The 14,291-nt window shown below is 42.4% G+C and overlaps 1 protein-coding gene across 1 annotated transcript in view; it reads left to right on the top strand.

The window, feature by feature from the left end:
• Positions 1 to 4,368: 4,368 nt before the first annotated feature.
• PMFBP1 (polyamine modulated factor 1 binding protein 1) overlaps positions 4,369 to 14,291 on the top strand; it is a gene marked incomplete at its 5' end in the record, with an annotated part of 51,958 nt that continues 42,035 nt past the window's right edge. Inside the window, 2 exons of the mRNA XM_079760015.1 lie at positions 4,369 to 4,452; positions 10,014 to 10,169. Coding sequence (XP_079616141.1) covers positions 4,369 to 4,452; positions 10,014 to 10,169 — 240 coding nt within the window. The remainder of the gene's footprint in view (positions 4,453 to 10,013; positions 10,170 to 14,291) is intronic.

Genomic DNA, 14,291 nt, shown 5'->3' with positions numbered 1-14,291 from the left:
AATGGCATCTCTTTCCATGAAAACCTAGAAAAAAAGTTTTAGATGAGAAAAAGTGATCCTTGGTATTCTTCCATCCAGGTGATGAAGGAAAAGTAACAGACAGTGTTGCTCTAAGACCAGTAGGCCATCTGTGTACCCAGGTAGTGACCAGTTCCTTGGGGAGAGAGGCAGCATCAGCAGCTTGTGATTAGGACCTTTGTGTAATCTAATGTGGGCCGATGGTGCATGAAGTACTAACATGTGTTTCCCATCCTGCCCACTCAACCTGTATTTCATTGAACTTGTTCACTTGTACCCTTTTTTCTTCCTCTCCCCAAAACTAAACAAAGACTCTCTGAGTTAAGAAAGAAGAAGCAGAGAATTTGAACATATGCAAGAGGATTAGACCCAGAGATCGAAGACATGGGCGAAAGTGGAGAACACAATAGAACCTCCGATTGGTTTAGCAATTTAGAGGCAGAAGGGACTTTTGATCAATACTAGGAATGAGGAACAGAAAAGTGAGCAAGATCTTTGGATTCTATCCCCTTCTTAACACCTTTCCAGGCAAAACATAGAATGATGGTAGGGAAGCCCCATCTCACAGGTGTGTGTGTCTGTCTTCTGCATTAGGATCATCCTTGAAGGACAAAAGAGGGCCAGCAGATCCAAAGCCTGCAGTCTGAGGAAGATGCCATATTTCATTGAACTTGTTCACTTGTACCCTTTTTTCTTCCTCTCCCCACACTTCACCTGGGAGAGATGCCCATGGCCATGGACCAGAAGTCACCGTGATGCCAGGATCCAACCTAGGACCCCAGAACTTTCACTCTGGAAAACCTTGAAGAGGTAAAGGGGATCATTTTTAACCTTAAAATGATTCCTTTTTAACTTTAAAATGATGACGCTTTTTCAGAGATAACTAAGATTCTGTTTTCTCCCATTTGGTGGAAATAGGGCTCGTTAAAGAGTAATAGAAAAATAGTAACTTTTCCTTTGCACACCTGAGTTCATAACTGCTACACCAGTCACCCATGTGAGGTGCAGTGTTACTGTTTCTTAGAAATCTATAAGATTCCCTGAGTGTGGACTGAGGTCAACTTAGGAGGCACAAAACATTACTGACCAAGATTTTATTTTTACAATAATTTTTTTTTCTGGACACAGCTGTCACCAAGGGACGGCATACTGGAAAAGCAAACAGCGGAACTTTGGAATACAAGAAAGCAGTTCCCTGGGCAATTGCAGCAGAATTGAAGATGCTGATGGAGGAAAAGAGACATGAGGAAGTTAAGGTTTCAATAAAAATGCAAGAGACAGCAGCACAGAAGACGTAGAATAAGGGTTTGAGGAGACAAAAGACATTCAAGTCCCGGGCCCAGAGATCAGGTAGGGAACCCCTCTTTCTGTGATGCGTTCTCTCCTGTACAAAATACTTGCCCAGTCACACTCCTCACAGTGCACTGTAAAGTTTCACATGATCATTTTATAAAGCATTTGAGGCTCCCTCAACGCACTCTTCCTTATCCATCTGGCAAACATTACTGTCAAATGTTTCGAAAATTTATCATATAACCCTTCCATTTTATTTCATCATAAGCACTTCCAAATTGCCCACTGCTGTTGTTAATGACTCACAGGATTTCCCTAGTCTCTCTCATGGAACACAATTTAACTCTCTCTTTTTCCTCTGACTTATTTTACTTAGGGAAGTCCAATATATTTCCATGCAAATATGAGAGCCTGTGCCTTCTGCTTTTTCTTCCAAATACTCTTGGCCCTTGCAACTATAGCTGTGTAACTCCACGGTAGATGAAACAGTCACAATTTGGACAAGATTGCATTTGATCTAAGAAGCATCTCCTGACTATCCAGTAGGTCTGCCTGGAGAAGAATATTATTCTCAAGGATATATTTGGTTTTTTCCAATTTTATGTGATGCTTAGGCTGAGTTCATGGTTCTTTAGTAGAAAGATGTCTGTCAAGGTAGAACATTGAATCAGTAAACCTTAGAGCTAGGAAAGAATTAACAGTCATTTAGTACAGTCCCACAGTTTGCAGAGCCACACACAGAGAGATCAGTACATTTTTTAATTAGATGCTAAACCAGGTTTAGAAGCTTGGTGGCCAGGAGCCCTGTTTAGTGTTCTTTTATGCCACACTATTTTCAATCTTCTCATTTTCCTAGTGCTGTGGATTAAATATTTGTGTCCCCCCCAAAATTTATGTGTTGAAACCTTAACCCCCGAGTTGAAGGGGAGGCCTTTGGAAAGTGTTTAGGTCATGAGGGTGGGTCCTGCATGAATGAGATTAGTGCCCTTAAAAAGCAAACCTCACAGAGCTTCCTTGTCCCTACCACCATGTGAAGTTACAGAAAAAAAAAAAATCCCTGTTCAATGTTGCTCAGTGGTTAGAGTGTCACAGATTCAATTCCCAATCAAGGGACCGGCCTAGGTTGCAGGTTCCATCCCTGGCCTCGGTCAGGTGTGTGCGGGAGGAAACCAATTGATGTGTCTCTCTCACATTGATGTTTCTCTTTTCCTCCCTCCCTCCCTTCCACTATCTCTAAAAATTAATGGAAAAAATATCCTCTGATGAGGATTAAAAACAACCATCACGGAAGTGGGACTTCACCAGACACCAATTCTTTCCTCTCCTCTCCTCCCCTCCCCTCCCCTCCCTGCCCCTCCCCTCTCCTCTCCTTTTCTCTCCTTTACTTTCTTTTCCTTCCCTTTTCTTTTCTTTTCTTTTCTTTTCTTTCTCTTCTTTCTTTTCTTTCTTCAGATATGTTTTCACTGATTTTATAGAAAGGAAGTGGGTAGAGAGAGAGATACCGATGTGAGAGAGAAACATTTATCTGTTGCCTCCCGCACTCGCCCCAACTGAGGATCAAACCCGCAAACTAGATATGTATGTGCTCTGACCTTGAATGATGCTCCAACCAACTGAGCCACCCAGCCAGAGCTTCACCAGACATCAATTCTGCCAGTGGCTTGATCTTGGACTTCTCAAACTTCAAAACTATGAGAAAGAAACTTCTGTTGTTTACAAGCTACCCAGTCTGTGATATTTGTTATAGCAGCCCAGTCACCTAGTCATTTGTGATGTTCACCAATATTGCCTTTGGGGAATAAAGGAAGAAGTTAGGCATGGCCATGTGACTTGTTTTGACCAAAAAAATGGGAACAGAAGTGAAATGTGTCACTTCCACTTTAAGAATCTGTATGTGATTCACCAAGTTCCCTTTCTGCTGCCATGGCAACATACTAAATGATAAAGGTTCTACCAGCTGAGGACAATGAAGAGCAGAACCCCAGCTGACTCATAAAGGACATGTAGCATGAATGAAAAATAAACCTGCATGGTTTTAAGCCACTGAGATTTGGGAGTTGTTACTGCAGCATCACTAGCCTCTCCCTGCTGGGTAAGCCTGAGCTACATCACCATTCCCATGATGCATCTCTATGCATGAAGACTTAAGAGGATAAACAGTGCAGCACATCAGAATACAACCCCATAAAACATTCTAAATTCCATGTCTCACCAGCATTCTTTCTTCCTCTTGGCTTATATTAGGGGTGGGGGATGTGGTTCATTACAAAGAATGAGTATTTTGATAGCTTCTCATTCTTGGAACTATTTTGCAGGTAAGTGCCTGGTGGAAATTTCTTCTAGCCTTAGAGTTAAAAACAGAATGAATTCAATTATTTTATTAAGCTCAGTGCATTATGACCTCAAATGCATCATCCTGTCCTTACACCCATACATGTGCAAAAATCTCTGGCTTTCTCTGAGGCTATTTATCTAGACATTCACAGCACTTTATATTTCCTAACTTTACAAGCACCAATGTTACAGTAACTTGCTGCTTAAATCACATCATGAGATATTTTCAAAATAATAGTTATAGATTAGTTCCTCGTGGAGTAATAAGGGAGCCTGTGTGACCTTGGGTAAGTCACTTAGCCTCTCTGGGCTTCAGTTTCCTCCTCTGTAAAATAAAGATAGTAATAGTAGCTACCTCCCAGGGTTATCATGAGAATAAAGTTGGGTTGTGCACATTCTAATTTTAATTAGTGCATAATGTTAGCTATGTTTGAGCCACACAATACTTAGAAATACAGGAAGTAAAATCATTTCAGACCTTTTGCTTTCCAGGAAGGATAAATTTAGAAACTATTTAGTGATAGTTTTTTGGAAAAGATGTAAAACCATGGTCATCTTCCTGATGGAGGATTTAACTTTTGGAAACACAAACAGATGGGTAGACAAGTAAGTATTGCTAACAGATCGGGAAATTTTTCTGAACTCCCTGCTGAGAGCACATATACAGATGGGAAAGTCTTTAAAGGACTGGACTCATTTATACTTTTTCCATCTTAAATTTTTATGCTTTTCCAGGTTTATAACAAAGCTCAGAAAATGCTAAAACTTAAAGGAGAATTGAGAAGTGCCAAGGAAATGAAAGATGAGGTAAGGCTTCTAACTCCTGTACATACATGAAGTTGAACCTTTGTTACAAGGAACTTCTTTTCAAGGTTCATAATTCAAAATGCCAGTAATAAGCATCCAGAAATATCACAGACAGGGTTGGGCAGTAGGGCACAGCATTTAAGAGTCCAGTCTTGAACTAGGTGGGTCTGAGTGCACATCTAATTGCAATATGGTATTGGGCATGCTGCATACCCTCTCAGAGCTTCCTTTGCCTTACCTAAAAAATATGAAGAGCCTGACCTGTGTGGCTCAGTGTTTGGGCATTGACCTGTGAACCAGGAGATCATGGTTCGATTCCCAGTTGGGGCACATGCCTAGGTTGCGGGCTGGATCCCCAGTGGGAGGCGTGCAGAAGGCAACCAGTCAATAATTCTCTCTCATCATTGATATCTCTCTTTCTCTCTCTCTCTCTCTCTCTCTCTCTCTCTCTCTCTCTCTCTCTCTCTCTCCCTTCCTCCCTGAAATCAATAAAAATATATTTTTAAAATATATATAAAGAATGAGCACCTATTTCAGAGGCTTGCTCTAAGGATTAAGTAAAATACTGCTTGTAAAACACTAGTGCTTGGGACAGAGAAAGCTCTTAAAAATATTAACTATTGTTGCCAACATTCTCTCTTTATCCAGAATGATATGGAAGTGGAGTGTTCTGATTATTCTAATATTTTGGTCAAACTGTGTTTATGTATTCCCTGACTTGTTCCAGAAAGGATTTAAGGGATATGTTCTGACTAGTATAGGGTTGTCCCACATGACATATGCTTTTTAACAGACCTCCTACCAAGAGGTGAGCAGCTTCTAAAAGCGGTGTTTCAGCTCCTTTCCTGCTGGATTACTAGAGGATAGCCGTACAGGATCTGCTGCGAGCTCTGCCGGAACAAGGATCTGGTATGGATTTTCTAGAAGGGCATTCCTTCATTCAGCTGGTATCTTTGGAGCTCCTTCAATGTGCCAGGCATTGTCCTAGGGCAGTGATGGGCAACCTTTTGAGCTTGGTGTGTCAAACTTCGCCAAAAAACTGAGCATAACTCGGGTAGTGTGTCACTTTGAGGAAAAAACATTATTTCGCAAATGTTTCATCCTCAGGAGCAGCAAATGTTTCATCCTCGGCATGCGGCCGCCTCAGCGGCCGCATGTCATCAGAAATGGCTACGCGTGTCAGTGCTGACACGCGTGTCATAGGTTCGCCATCACTGTCCTAGGGGCTGGGGACGAAGCAGTGAACAACACAGAGAAAGATCCCTGTTCTCGTGGAGCTTACTTTCCAGGGAAATAATTTCTCCAAGGATATGATGGAGAAAAGTATGTGGCAATTGCCCAAGTGCCAGCAAAAGTTGCCCCATATTCCATAGGTGGCTGACCTCTGCCATATGCCATGTGTATACTGAACTGTATACTTTTATACAGTGAGACAATTTTTAAAGAATTTAGATTACAATAAAATATACACTCATTCTTTACTATATGAGCATAATAGATTCCAAAGTTTTTGCTCCCAGACAAAACCTTGGATAAGTGCCCATTAATTCCCGTCATCAGTCATCAAAAACTGCAATGTTTCTATAGATGGAACAGTAAACTCAGGAAGCAAGTTAGGAGTAACACTAACAGTGTTTGAAATTACTGTGGATAACTGTAAACTCTGTTGCTATACAAGGAAAATGTAAAATTTCCTAAAGCAATGTTTCATGGTTTTTTAAAAACATAACTCTCACTATAAACTTATATATGTTGAATGGTAATGGTGATTAAACTGGCTTTTCATTGTTGAAAATTTGTCATTATCTTCAAAGAAGATAATTTCCCGAAGCTGATGAGCTTTATGGTGGTGTTGGTTGACCCCAAAATTACTCTGGAAACTTCCACCCAAGCTTTCTTGTTTTTTCAAGTGCCAAATGCCTAGGAATGCTGTCACCTTGAACCTTCCTAATGCTCTTGGGATTGAGAAGGCAACTGAATCACAAGCTTCGGTTTAACATCAGGATCCCCCCAAAAAGCATGAGACTATCTCTCAATACTTTGAAGCCTAGAGCAAAATTCTTCCTATCTTTTTTTAAAATATGTTTTTACCGATTTCAGAGAGGAATGGAGAGAGAGAGAGATAGAAACATCAATGATGAGAGAGAATCACTGGCTGCCTCCTGCACGATCCACACTGGGGATGGAGCTTACAACCCAGGCACATGCCCTGACTGGGATTTGAACCATGATTTCCTGGTTCATCAGTCGACACTGAGCCACACCAGCCAGGGCTCTTCCCATCTTTTGAAGTACACGTTCAAGAAGGCATGCTCTTCGAAAAAAGATCCATTTAGTCAATCAGAAATTTTGCTTCAGTGAATAACCTATTTTCCAATAACTATCATGTGCATAGTAGCAGCTGCAGTATCAGTATTCACCATTTTGCCTGTGGTTGGATAATATCACATGCCTTCAAGCAAAGTGACCAAGTTCCAACCTTACAGAAGCAAAACTGGGCATCTAAGTGCTGGCTTAAGTGAAAACTTACCTAGCATAGGAGGCCTGTAATTTGAGTCATCATTAATGACTTCAGGTCTGGGTCAGGATCGGATGGAGCCTGAGGGTCAGTATTATGACTCTCAGTTCATCTCATGCACTGGTATGGTTATGGAGCTTTGATTGATGAAATGTCAGATTAAATCAACCCTTACTATGTACTGATACTCAAAAGGCATCTGCCTGGAATTTAGCCTTCATAAAGTAGATGGGATTAGAAAACAGTGTTCAGTGACCTCTGTGCAAGATATTAGCAAGAAATTAGGTTTACTGGAAGCTCGGAAACATTTGCCTTTCTGGAGTTCTGAGGTGAACACAGCCTCTTCTTACAATTTCCCACAGTAAAAAATAATACATGATTCAAGGAAATCATTTTATTGCTCTCTCAGCATTTTCACTCTTGTTCTGATAAATAAAAAAACCCTGTACGATTGGGTCTTTAGGAGTGAATGGTTAGATTTTGATTTCAAAAGTAAATTTCATTTGACATCCTGCAAAACACATTTGTTATTCAACTGGTTGAGGGACTCCTCAAAGAAAGATTATTTATTCCAAAACTCTTGTGTTATGAATGAAGAAATTGCCTCAGAGACTCTGAGTCAATGCTAATGTTCAAATTAGATGAGCTCATGCACATTAAAGATCTATTTCTGAAGTCCTGGGCGTACAACAGAATTGGGCTTAGCAGGCCTTCGGCTCCGAGAACATCCAACACTGGAGGAAGAGGGTATTTTTTATTGCCCTGAAAGAGAGAGGACATTTAACTTTTAACTTAGAGAGATTCTGGTTGTATAGGGTTGGTGCTTTGTTAATGAGTCTACAGTGCACCAGGCTCCATATAGGACAATCTGGTGGCAAGGTCCTCACCGTGAGATGCAGATATTCAGCATCAAGGCAAGAGTACAGGGCCTGTGCACTTCCATAGTGCAGGGATTGTACTGTCACCTAATCTCTTCATAGATGCCAAGGAAAGATAGGAGCAGGAGAGGAGGGGATCCCTAGGGTCTCACTCCCAAATGTGCCTCTGTATCCTGTTCCCACCAGGGCAGCCATGACACAAGGGATTTTAAAGCATTAGAATCAAGCTTCTGCTCCTTGTCCGGTCAAGGGTTTCATTTTCTAGTTAGAAAACCATGTCTGTACACTACTTTTTTTTTAGCTGCTCTACACATATTCTCTTAAGAGAGTCCCTGGTAATTGTCTTACTGGTAATTACATGCTTGGGGCAGTTTGACATCCACCATTGTTTTTCTGAAAGTGAAAAACAAGAGATGGGAGGAAGAGGGAGAGTTTTGAGATAATGAAATCCTTTTAATGACAGAGCCATGCCGTTAACCTAATTAAACTGTAAAGTGGTAAAAAAAAAAAAAAAAAGTCCAGGTACTAAATGGAAATGAAGAAATAAATCAGCTGAGACAGCAGCACTTCTGGGAAACCTTCTGAATTCCGAATAGTCTGACATTGTGGTGTCCGATGCTCACGGTTATTCTCTGGCCCCTCAGCTTTGTGCAAAGGTCTCTTACACTGACCTGTCCAGAAGGGCTCGATTTATGATGTCCATATCAGGTGTCCAGCTCCCCAGGGAAGCCAGAGCCATCGGTGAGATATGGTGACAGAGCACTGGCTACAGGGTCGGAAGAGCAGAGTTCTCCTCGTCCTGCTGCTAACTAGCCATGGGACCTTGTTGCTTGGGTCACTTTCCATTTCTTTGTACCATGGCTTCTGTGTGCTTCTGCACCTGCAACTCTCTTAGAAAGAATTGCCCCTGGGCTATTGGGGTCACTTTGCTCACAAGAGCACAGAACTGGGAGTCCTTGGGAACTTTCCTCCCGTGGGGCTGCCCTTAGCCATTGACTGGCTGATGCGGAGTCCGACAACCCGGCTTTCTGTGCATCGAATGAGGACAGACTCTGAGGTGTAACTTACACTCCAGAGTTCCCCGTGGGCTCAGGCTAAAGCTCCTGCCCTCAGGACTCTGTCTGAAAACCTGCCCTTGCTTGGCTTCTTCTCCTTCCCTGTCCTGCTTCCCCCACGTCCCTGCTGATTGCTCTTGGGAGTGTTTCTTTAATAGGTGTCATGAATCCTTGTCTAAGAGCCTACTCTGAGTAACCTAACATAAACCAGGTACCCGCCATAAAAGCACCAGCCTCATTCCCAACATCTGAAACTCAGAGGTGGTAGGTAGTGCCTGTCCTCATGAGTGTTACGGACAGTCTGCACAGTGTCAGAGCTAAAGCACTGGACAGGATCACGGAGGGCTACTTCCTAACGTCTTTCCACCCTGGTGCCAGCCACCCCAACACTGGGAGTCAAAGGTGACACCCTAGTGTAATGGAGTACCCACCCTCTAACCACAGCTCCACACTCCTAACCCCACTGAAGTTACTATACGTCACACTCTCTCTTAGTGATCTCAACCACTACGTTCCATTCTGACCTGGCAATAATTAACTCATCTTTTTCACTCATATTCAGAGGCATTGATATTATATAATTAGCCCAGGGATTTTACTTTTATTCCCATTGGTGTATCTCCAAAGAAAAAGCACTAGATTTACAGGTGAGGGAGGTCTTTTCGTTTAGTGGATCGAAGAGAGTGAAGAGACTTCAGAATCCACAGTAACTCCATCCCTGATTCACTCGTCTTGACAAGTTCATTTGACATCTCAATATGTTGATCTCATCAGTGGCAGAGCCATTAATATTCATAGACAATCCTCGAGGTGCCTGGAATTATTCTAGGCACTGACTTCCTCTTGCAAAACAGGGGAAGTGTCTGTGATGCACCTACACAGCAGTGGGCGAAGATTAATTAAATAAGTAATTGTCTGAATAATGCAGAGCACTCAGACACCTCGAGAATGGAGAATGTGTAAGTGTTACACGGAATGAGTAATAACAGCAAAGGGTAGATGGACAAATCTTCAGCCAATTTAAAGTCTCTGTCAACCAGTTAAGTGAACGAAAGCAAGCATTTACTTGGTGGTTGATTAATTGTTGCCTCTGTTTTTCTGACGGCCTAGGCGGGGGAAAGAGACAGAGAAGTGAGCAGCCTGAGCAGCAAGCTCTTGAGCCTGCAAGTTGACATCAAGAATCTACATGATGTTTGCAAGAGACAGGGGAAGACCTTGCAGGAGAACCAGCTCTGTGTGGAGGAGGCGATGATGAACAGCATCCACGTAAGGGTTTCAGTAGCTGCTACCCACCTCTGCTCTCTTCACTTCCACTCTGCTCCCTTGAACAGGAACAGGAACAGAAAGTTCTTCCACGAGAGCATTTATTGAGAAAGCAATGAGAAAGAATGAAACACATCTCCCCTATCTCACACACACACACACACACACACACACACACACACACACACACACACACCATCCTGCCCTCAGGATTTTCTTCTAGCTCTCTCCAAGGTCATCTACATCTGAGGTTCTGTCTTTTTCCTTATCTGGCCTTTCACACCTGGATTTGTGGCACCTGTGGTCATTGCCCTGAAAGACCAAATTATAGTTATATAAGGAGAGCAGCATCTACTAATAGATCTTAGACAAACTTCTACGTTAACCAAAGAATAACACCCCTTCCACCTGCTCAGAGGTGTCATTGCTCATTAGTGCAGCAGGTGCTCTGTTTTCCTTTGAGAAAGGAAAACAAAGTTGGAGGAATCACGCTAGCTGATATCAAACTATACTACAAGGCCACAGTAATCAAAACAGTGTGATACTGGCATGAAAACAGACATGTAGATCAATGGAACAGGGGAGTGGGGGGGGGGGCAAAGAAACAGTTTGTATTTTATTTACATTTAGTATTATTTTGTCTTACTATCAGATGTACAGCATAGTGGTTAGACAATCATATACTTTAAAAAGTGTTCTCCCTGATATTTTCAGAACCCACCTGGCACATAAAAAGTTAATATTATTGTATTGACTACATTCCCTCTGCTGTACTTTCCATCCCATGACTATTTTGTAACTGCCAATTGGTACTTCTCAGTCCCTTCACCTTTTTCACCCAGTCCCCCAACCCACCTCCCCTCTGGCAACCATCAGTCTGTTCTCTGTAACTATGAGTCTGTTTCTATTTTGTTTGTTTGTTTGTTTGTGAGTTGTCTTTTCTTTTATTATTGAATTTATTGGGGTGACATTGTTTAATAAATTATATGGGTTTCAGGTATACAATTCTACAATATATCATCTGTATATTGTATTGTGTGTTTACCACCCCAAGTCAAGGCTCCTTTCATCACCATTTATCTCCTCCTTTACCCTCTTCTACCTCCCCCCACCTCCCCTCCCTTCCCTCTGGCAATCACCATATTGTTTGTTGTCTATGTCCATGAATTGTCTTTTCATTTTGTTGATGGTTTCCTTTGCTGTGCAAAAACCTTTTAGTCTTATTTCATTTCATTTGTTTATTTTTTTTTCTTTTGTTTCCCTTGCCCCAGTAGATATTTCAGGGGTGGGGGGTAGGGACAAGAGAAATATCCAAGATTTTACTTCCTATGTTTTCTTCTAGGATTTTTATGGTTTTGAGTCTTACATTTAAGTCTTTACTCCAATTTGATCTTATTCTTGTATGTGGTGTAAGAAGGTGGTCTAGTTTATTTATTTTTTGTATGTATCCAAATTTTCCCAACACCATTTATTGAAGAGATGGTTTTTACCCCATTGTATGCTCTTGCCTCCTTTGTCAAACGATAATTGACCATGTGGGCATGGGCTTATTTCTGGGCTCTCCATTCTGTCCCATTGATCTACATGTCTGTTTTCATGCCAGTATCACACTGTTTTGATTACTGTGGCCTTGTAGTATAGTTTGATATCAGCTAGCATGATTCCTCCAACTTTGTTTTCCTTTCTCAAGATTGCTGTGGCTATTCAGGATCTTTTTGTGGTTCCACATAAGTGTTTGGATTATTGTTCTAGTTCTGTTAAATATGTCATTGGTATTTTTTAGCTGGTGCTCTTTATTGCCACATCTGTAGCTCTCTGCCTGCAGCTTTTCTCCTTCATGCGGGAACCCAATCACAGGGTGAGCTGAAGTGCAAAAGAGTCAGTGCCTCTGGAAGCAGCCCTCAATCAATGACTGATGGAGAGACAGTAGATTAAAAAGCCTCTCCCCCTTGCCCCTCAGTCAGAAATAATTCCAGGCGTGCTCTTCGCTGTGTCCCCAAGTTCCTCAATGGGACCCAGTGCCAGATGCCCTCAGTGGTAACTAGCTTGATAACACACCCTTCACAGCTTCCTGCTCTTCCTTGTCTTATTTTCTCTCTCCACTACCTGAGTTTCCTAAGGTCACCTCCCACAGGAACTGCTACCTGACACACACTTCCTTGTCACAGGGCTTGCCTGCTCCCAGCGGTCCCCAAGCCAAGATCCTCAGTAACACTTTCCTACACGTGTGTGAACAGAAAGACCTTCCTCCTGGCGCGGTCATCTTTCTTGAGATTGAGATTTTGAACTAATCCTTGTCTGCCGCCTAAGCAGTTCCTCAGTGGAGGCAGCCTCCTTTCAGCTTGAGGTTTTCTCTCTTTGGGAACTCTAGCACTGAGTCCTTAAACCAGTCTCTAAATGTATCCACACAGGCTAGAGGGGCCAGCTGAGAAATATTTTCCCAAAGCTCTCTAAACACTTTGGGTTTCCAAGAATTCCTTACTTTGCAGTCTTCAGTTCCGTTTAGGGATTTGAGTTCTTGGCAACCATAAAGCAGGTGCCGTTGCACAGACCTGTTGCTGTACACCCAAGTTAGCTGCTTAAGGAACCACCACCTCTTCGACGTTTGTGGTCAAGAATCCGGTCTCTCTTAATTGTGTCTGTTAGAGTTCTCCTAGGACTTACCACCTCCCTGTAAAAACCACAAATTGTTTCTCTTTAATAACCTAAAAATTCTACCAACAAAGCAATTCCACCTTATCTTACTGAGCATTGCTATTCTTTCCCCAGTAAGTCACAAATACAGAGAAATCCATTGGTTTTCCTAAAATGGTTCTCAGGAAGAATGTTATCATAATTTACTTCTTTCTAAATATTAATGTTTTAGAATAGTTTCACCATTGCTGTCTCAAGTTTATTTATTCCCCAAGTCAGGGAAAGCCATGTGGCTTATAAATACCTGGAAACCTGGAAGGAGAAAGATATTAAGTCACATTTTATTATTCTATTTATTTTTCAGAAGGTCTAACAGCTTGAAACAAGCTTTAAAATAGGCTTTTTTCCCCCTAGCACTTAGTACAGAATTTAAATTGCAGGCTACGCATACAAATACACAATTAGATGTGGACTTATACTCCTCCCCTCAGAAAATCCCTGCAATGTCTGCCTTCCACGAGGAAATGTAATATGGGAACAAAGGGGAAACGCAAAACTTTCTGAAATGTTGACTGATATCTAACAAGGAGCTGGGGAAATAAGCAAGAGGTCATAATTCAGGACCATAGTTATACACTAAAATTAATTATATCAGATGTTATCTGTAACTAAAGGAGTAGCAGGCAAGGAGTGGGTGATGAAGAAAGAAAATGTCATGACCTTGTAAATCAAGAATATTCTGTGTTCTGCCAGCATGTGTTGCTCAGTGGTTGAGCACCGACCCATGAACCAGGAGGTCACAGTTTGATTTCCTGGCAAGGCACCTGCCAGGGTTGTAAGCTCCATCCCTAGTATGGGGCATGCAGGAGGCAGCCGATCAATGATACTCTCTCATCATTGATGTTTATATCCCTCTCTCCACCATTCCTTTCTTAGAAATCAATAAAAACGTATGTGTGTGTGTGTTTAAAGAATACACTGGGTTTGGGCCTCCTGGAAGAACAGCTTTGCTTAGGGGCTAAGTTCGGCTGTTCCGGTGTGGCCTCAGTTTTTCGGGACTAGGCTCCGCCCTTGGGCATTAGGTTTGGCTGTTGGGGCTAGGCTAGGGTCAGCACCTAGGGACTAGACTGGCTCTTGGGCCTTGACTGGGCTATTTGGTGCTAAGTTCCGCCCTTCAGGAGTAGGTTTGGCTCTCCCGTCTGGATTCAGCTGTTCAGCGTTAGGCTCCGCCCTTGGGGACTGGCTTTGGCTGTTCTGGACTAGGTTGGAGTCTTAGGAGCGAGGCTGGCTCTTTGGGGCTGGGCTCGGCTCTCTGAGGGTCTGAGGTTCGACTCCTAGGCTCCGAGGCAAGGCTAGTCTGGAGGCCAGCATCAGTCTTTAATGATGTCCTACTGCACATTGACACATCATAGGCTTTTTGCTTGTGTTGGCAACTTACAGTGAGTCTAAAGTAAGGTGACCAGACATCCCGCTTTTGGCAGGACAGTCCTG

Source organism: Cnephaeus nilssonii (assembly GCF_951640355.1).
Source record: "Cnephaeus nilssonii genome assembly, chromosome: 20".
Lineage (NCBI taxonomy): Eukaryota > Metazoa > Chordata > Mammalia > Chiroptera > Vespertilionidae > Cnephaeus > Cnephaeus nilssonii.
Note: the sequence above shows the minus strand (reverse complement) of the source record. Positions and strands in the feature narration are given on the sequence as shown.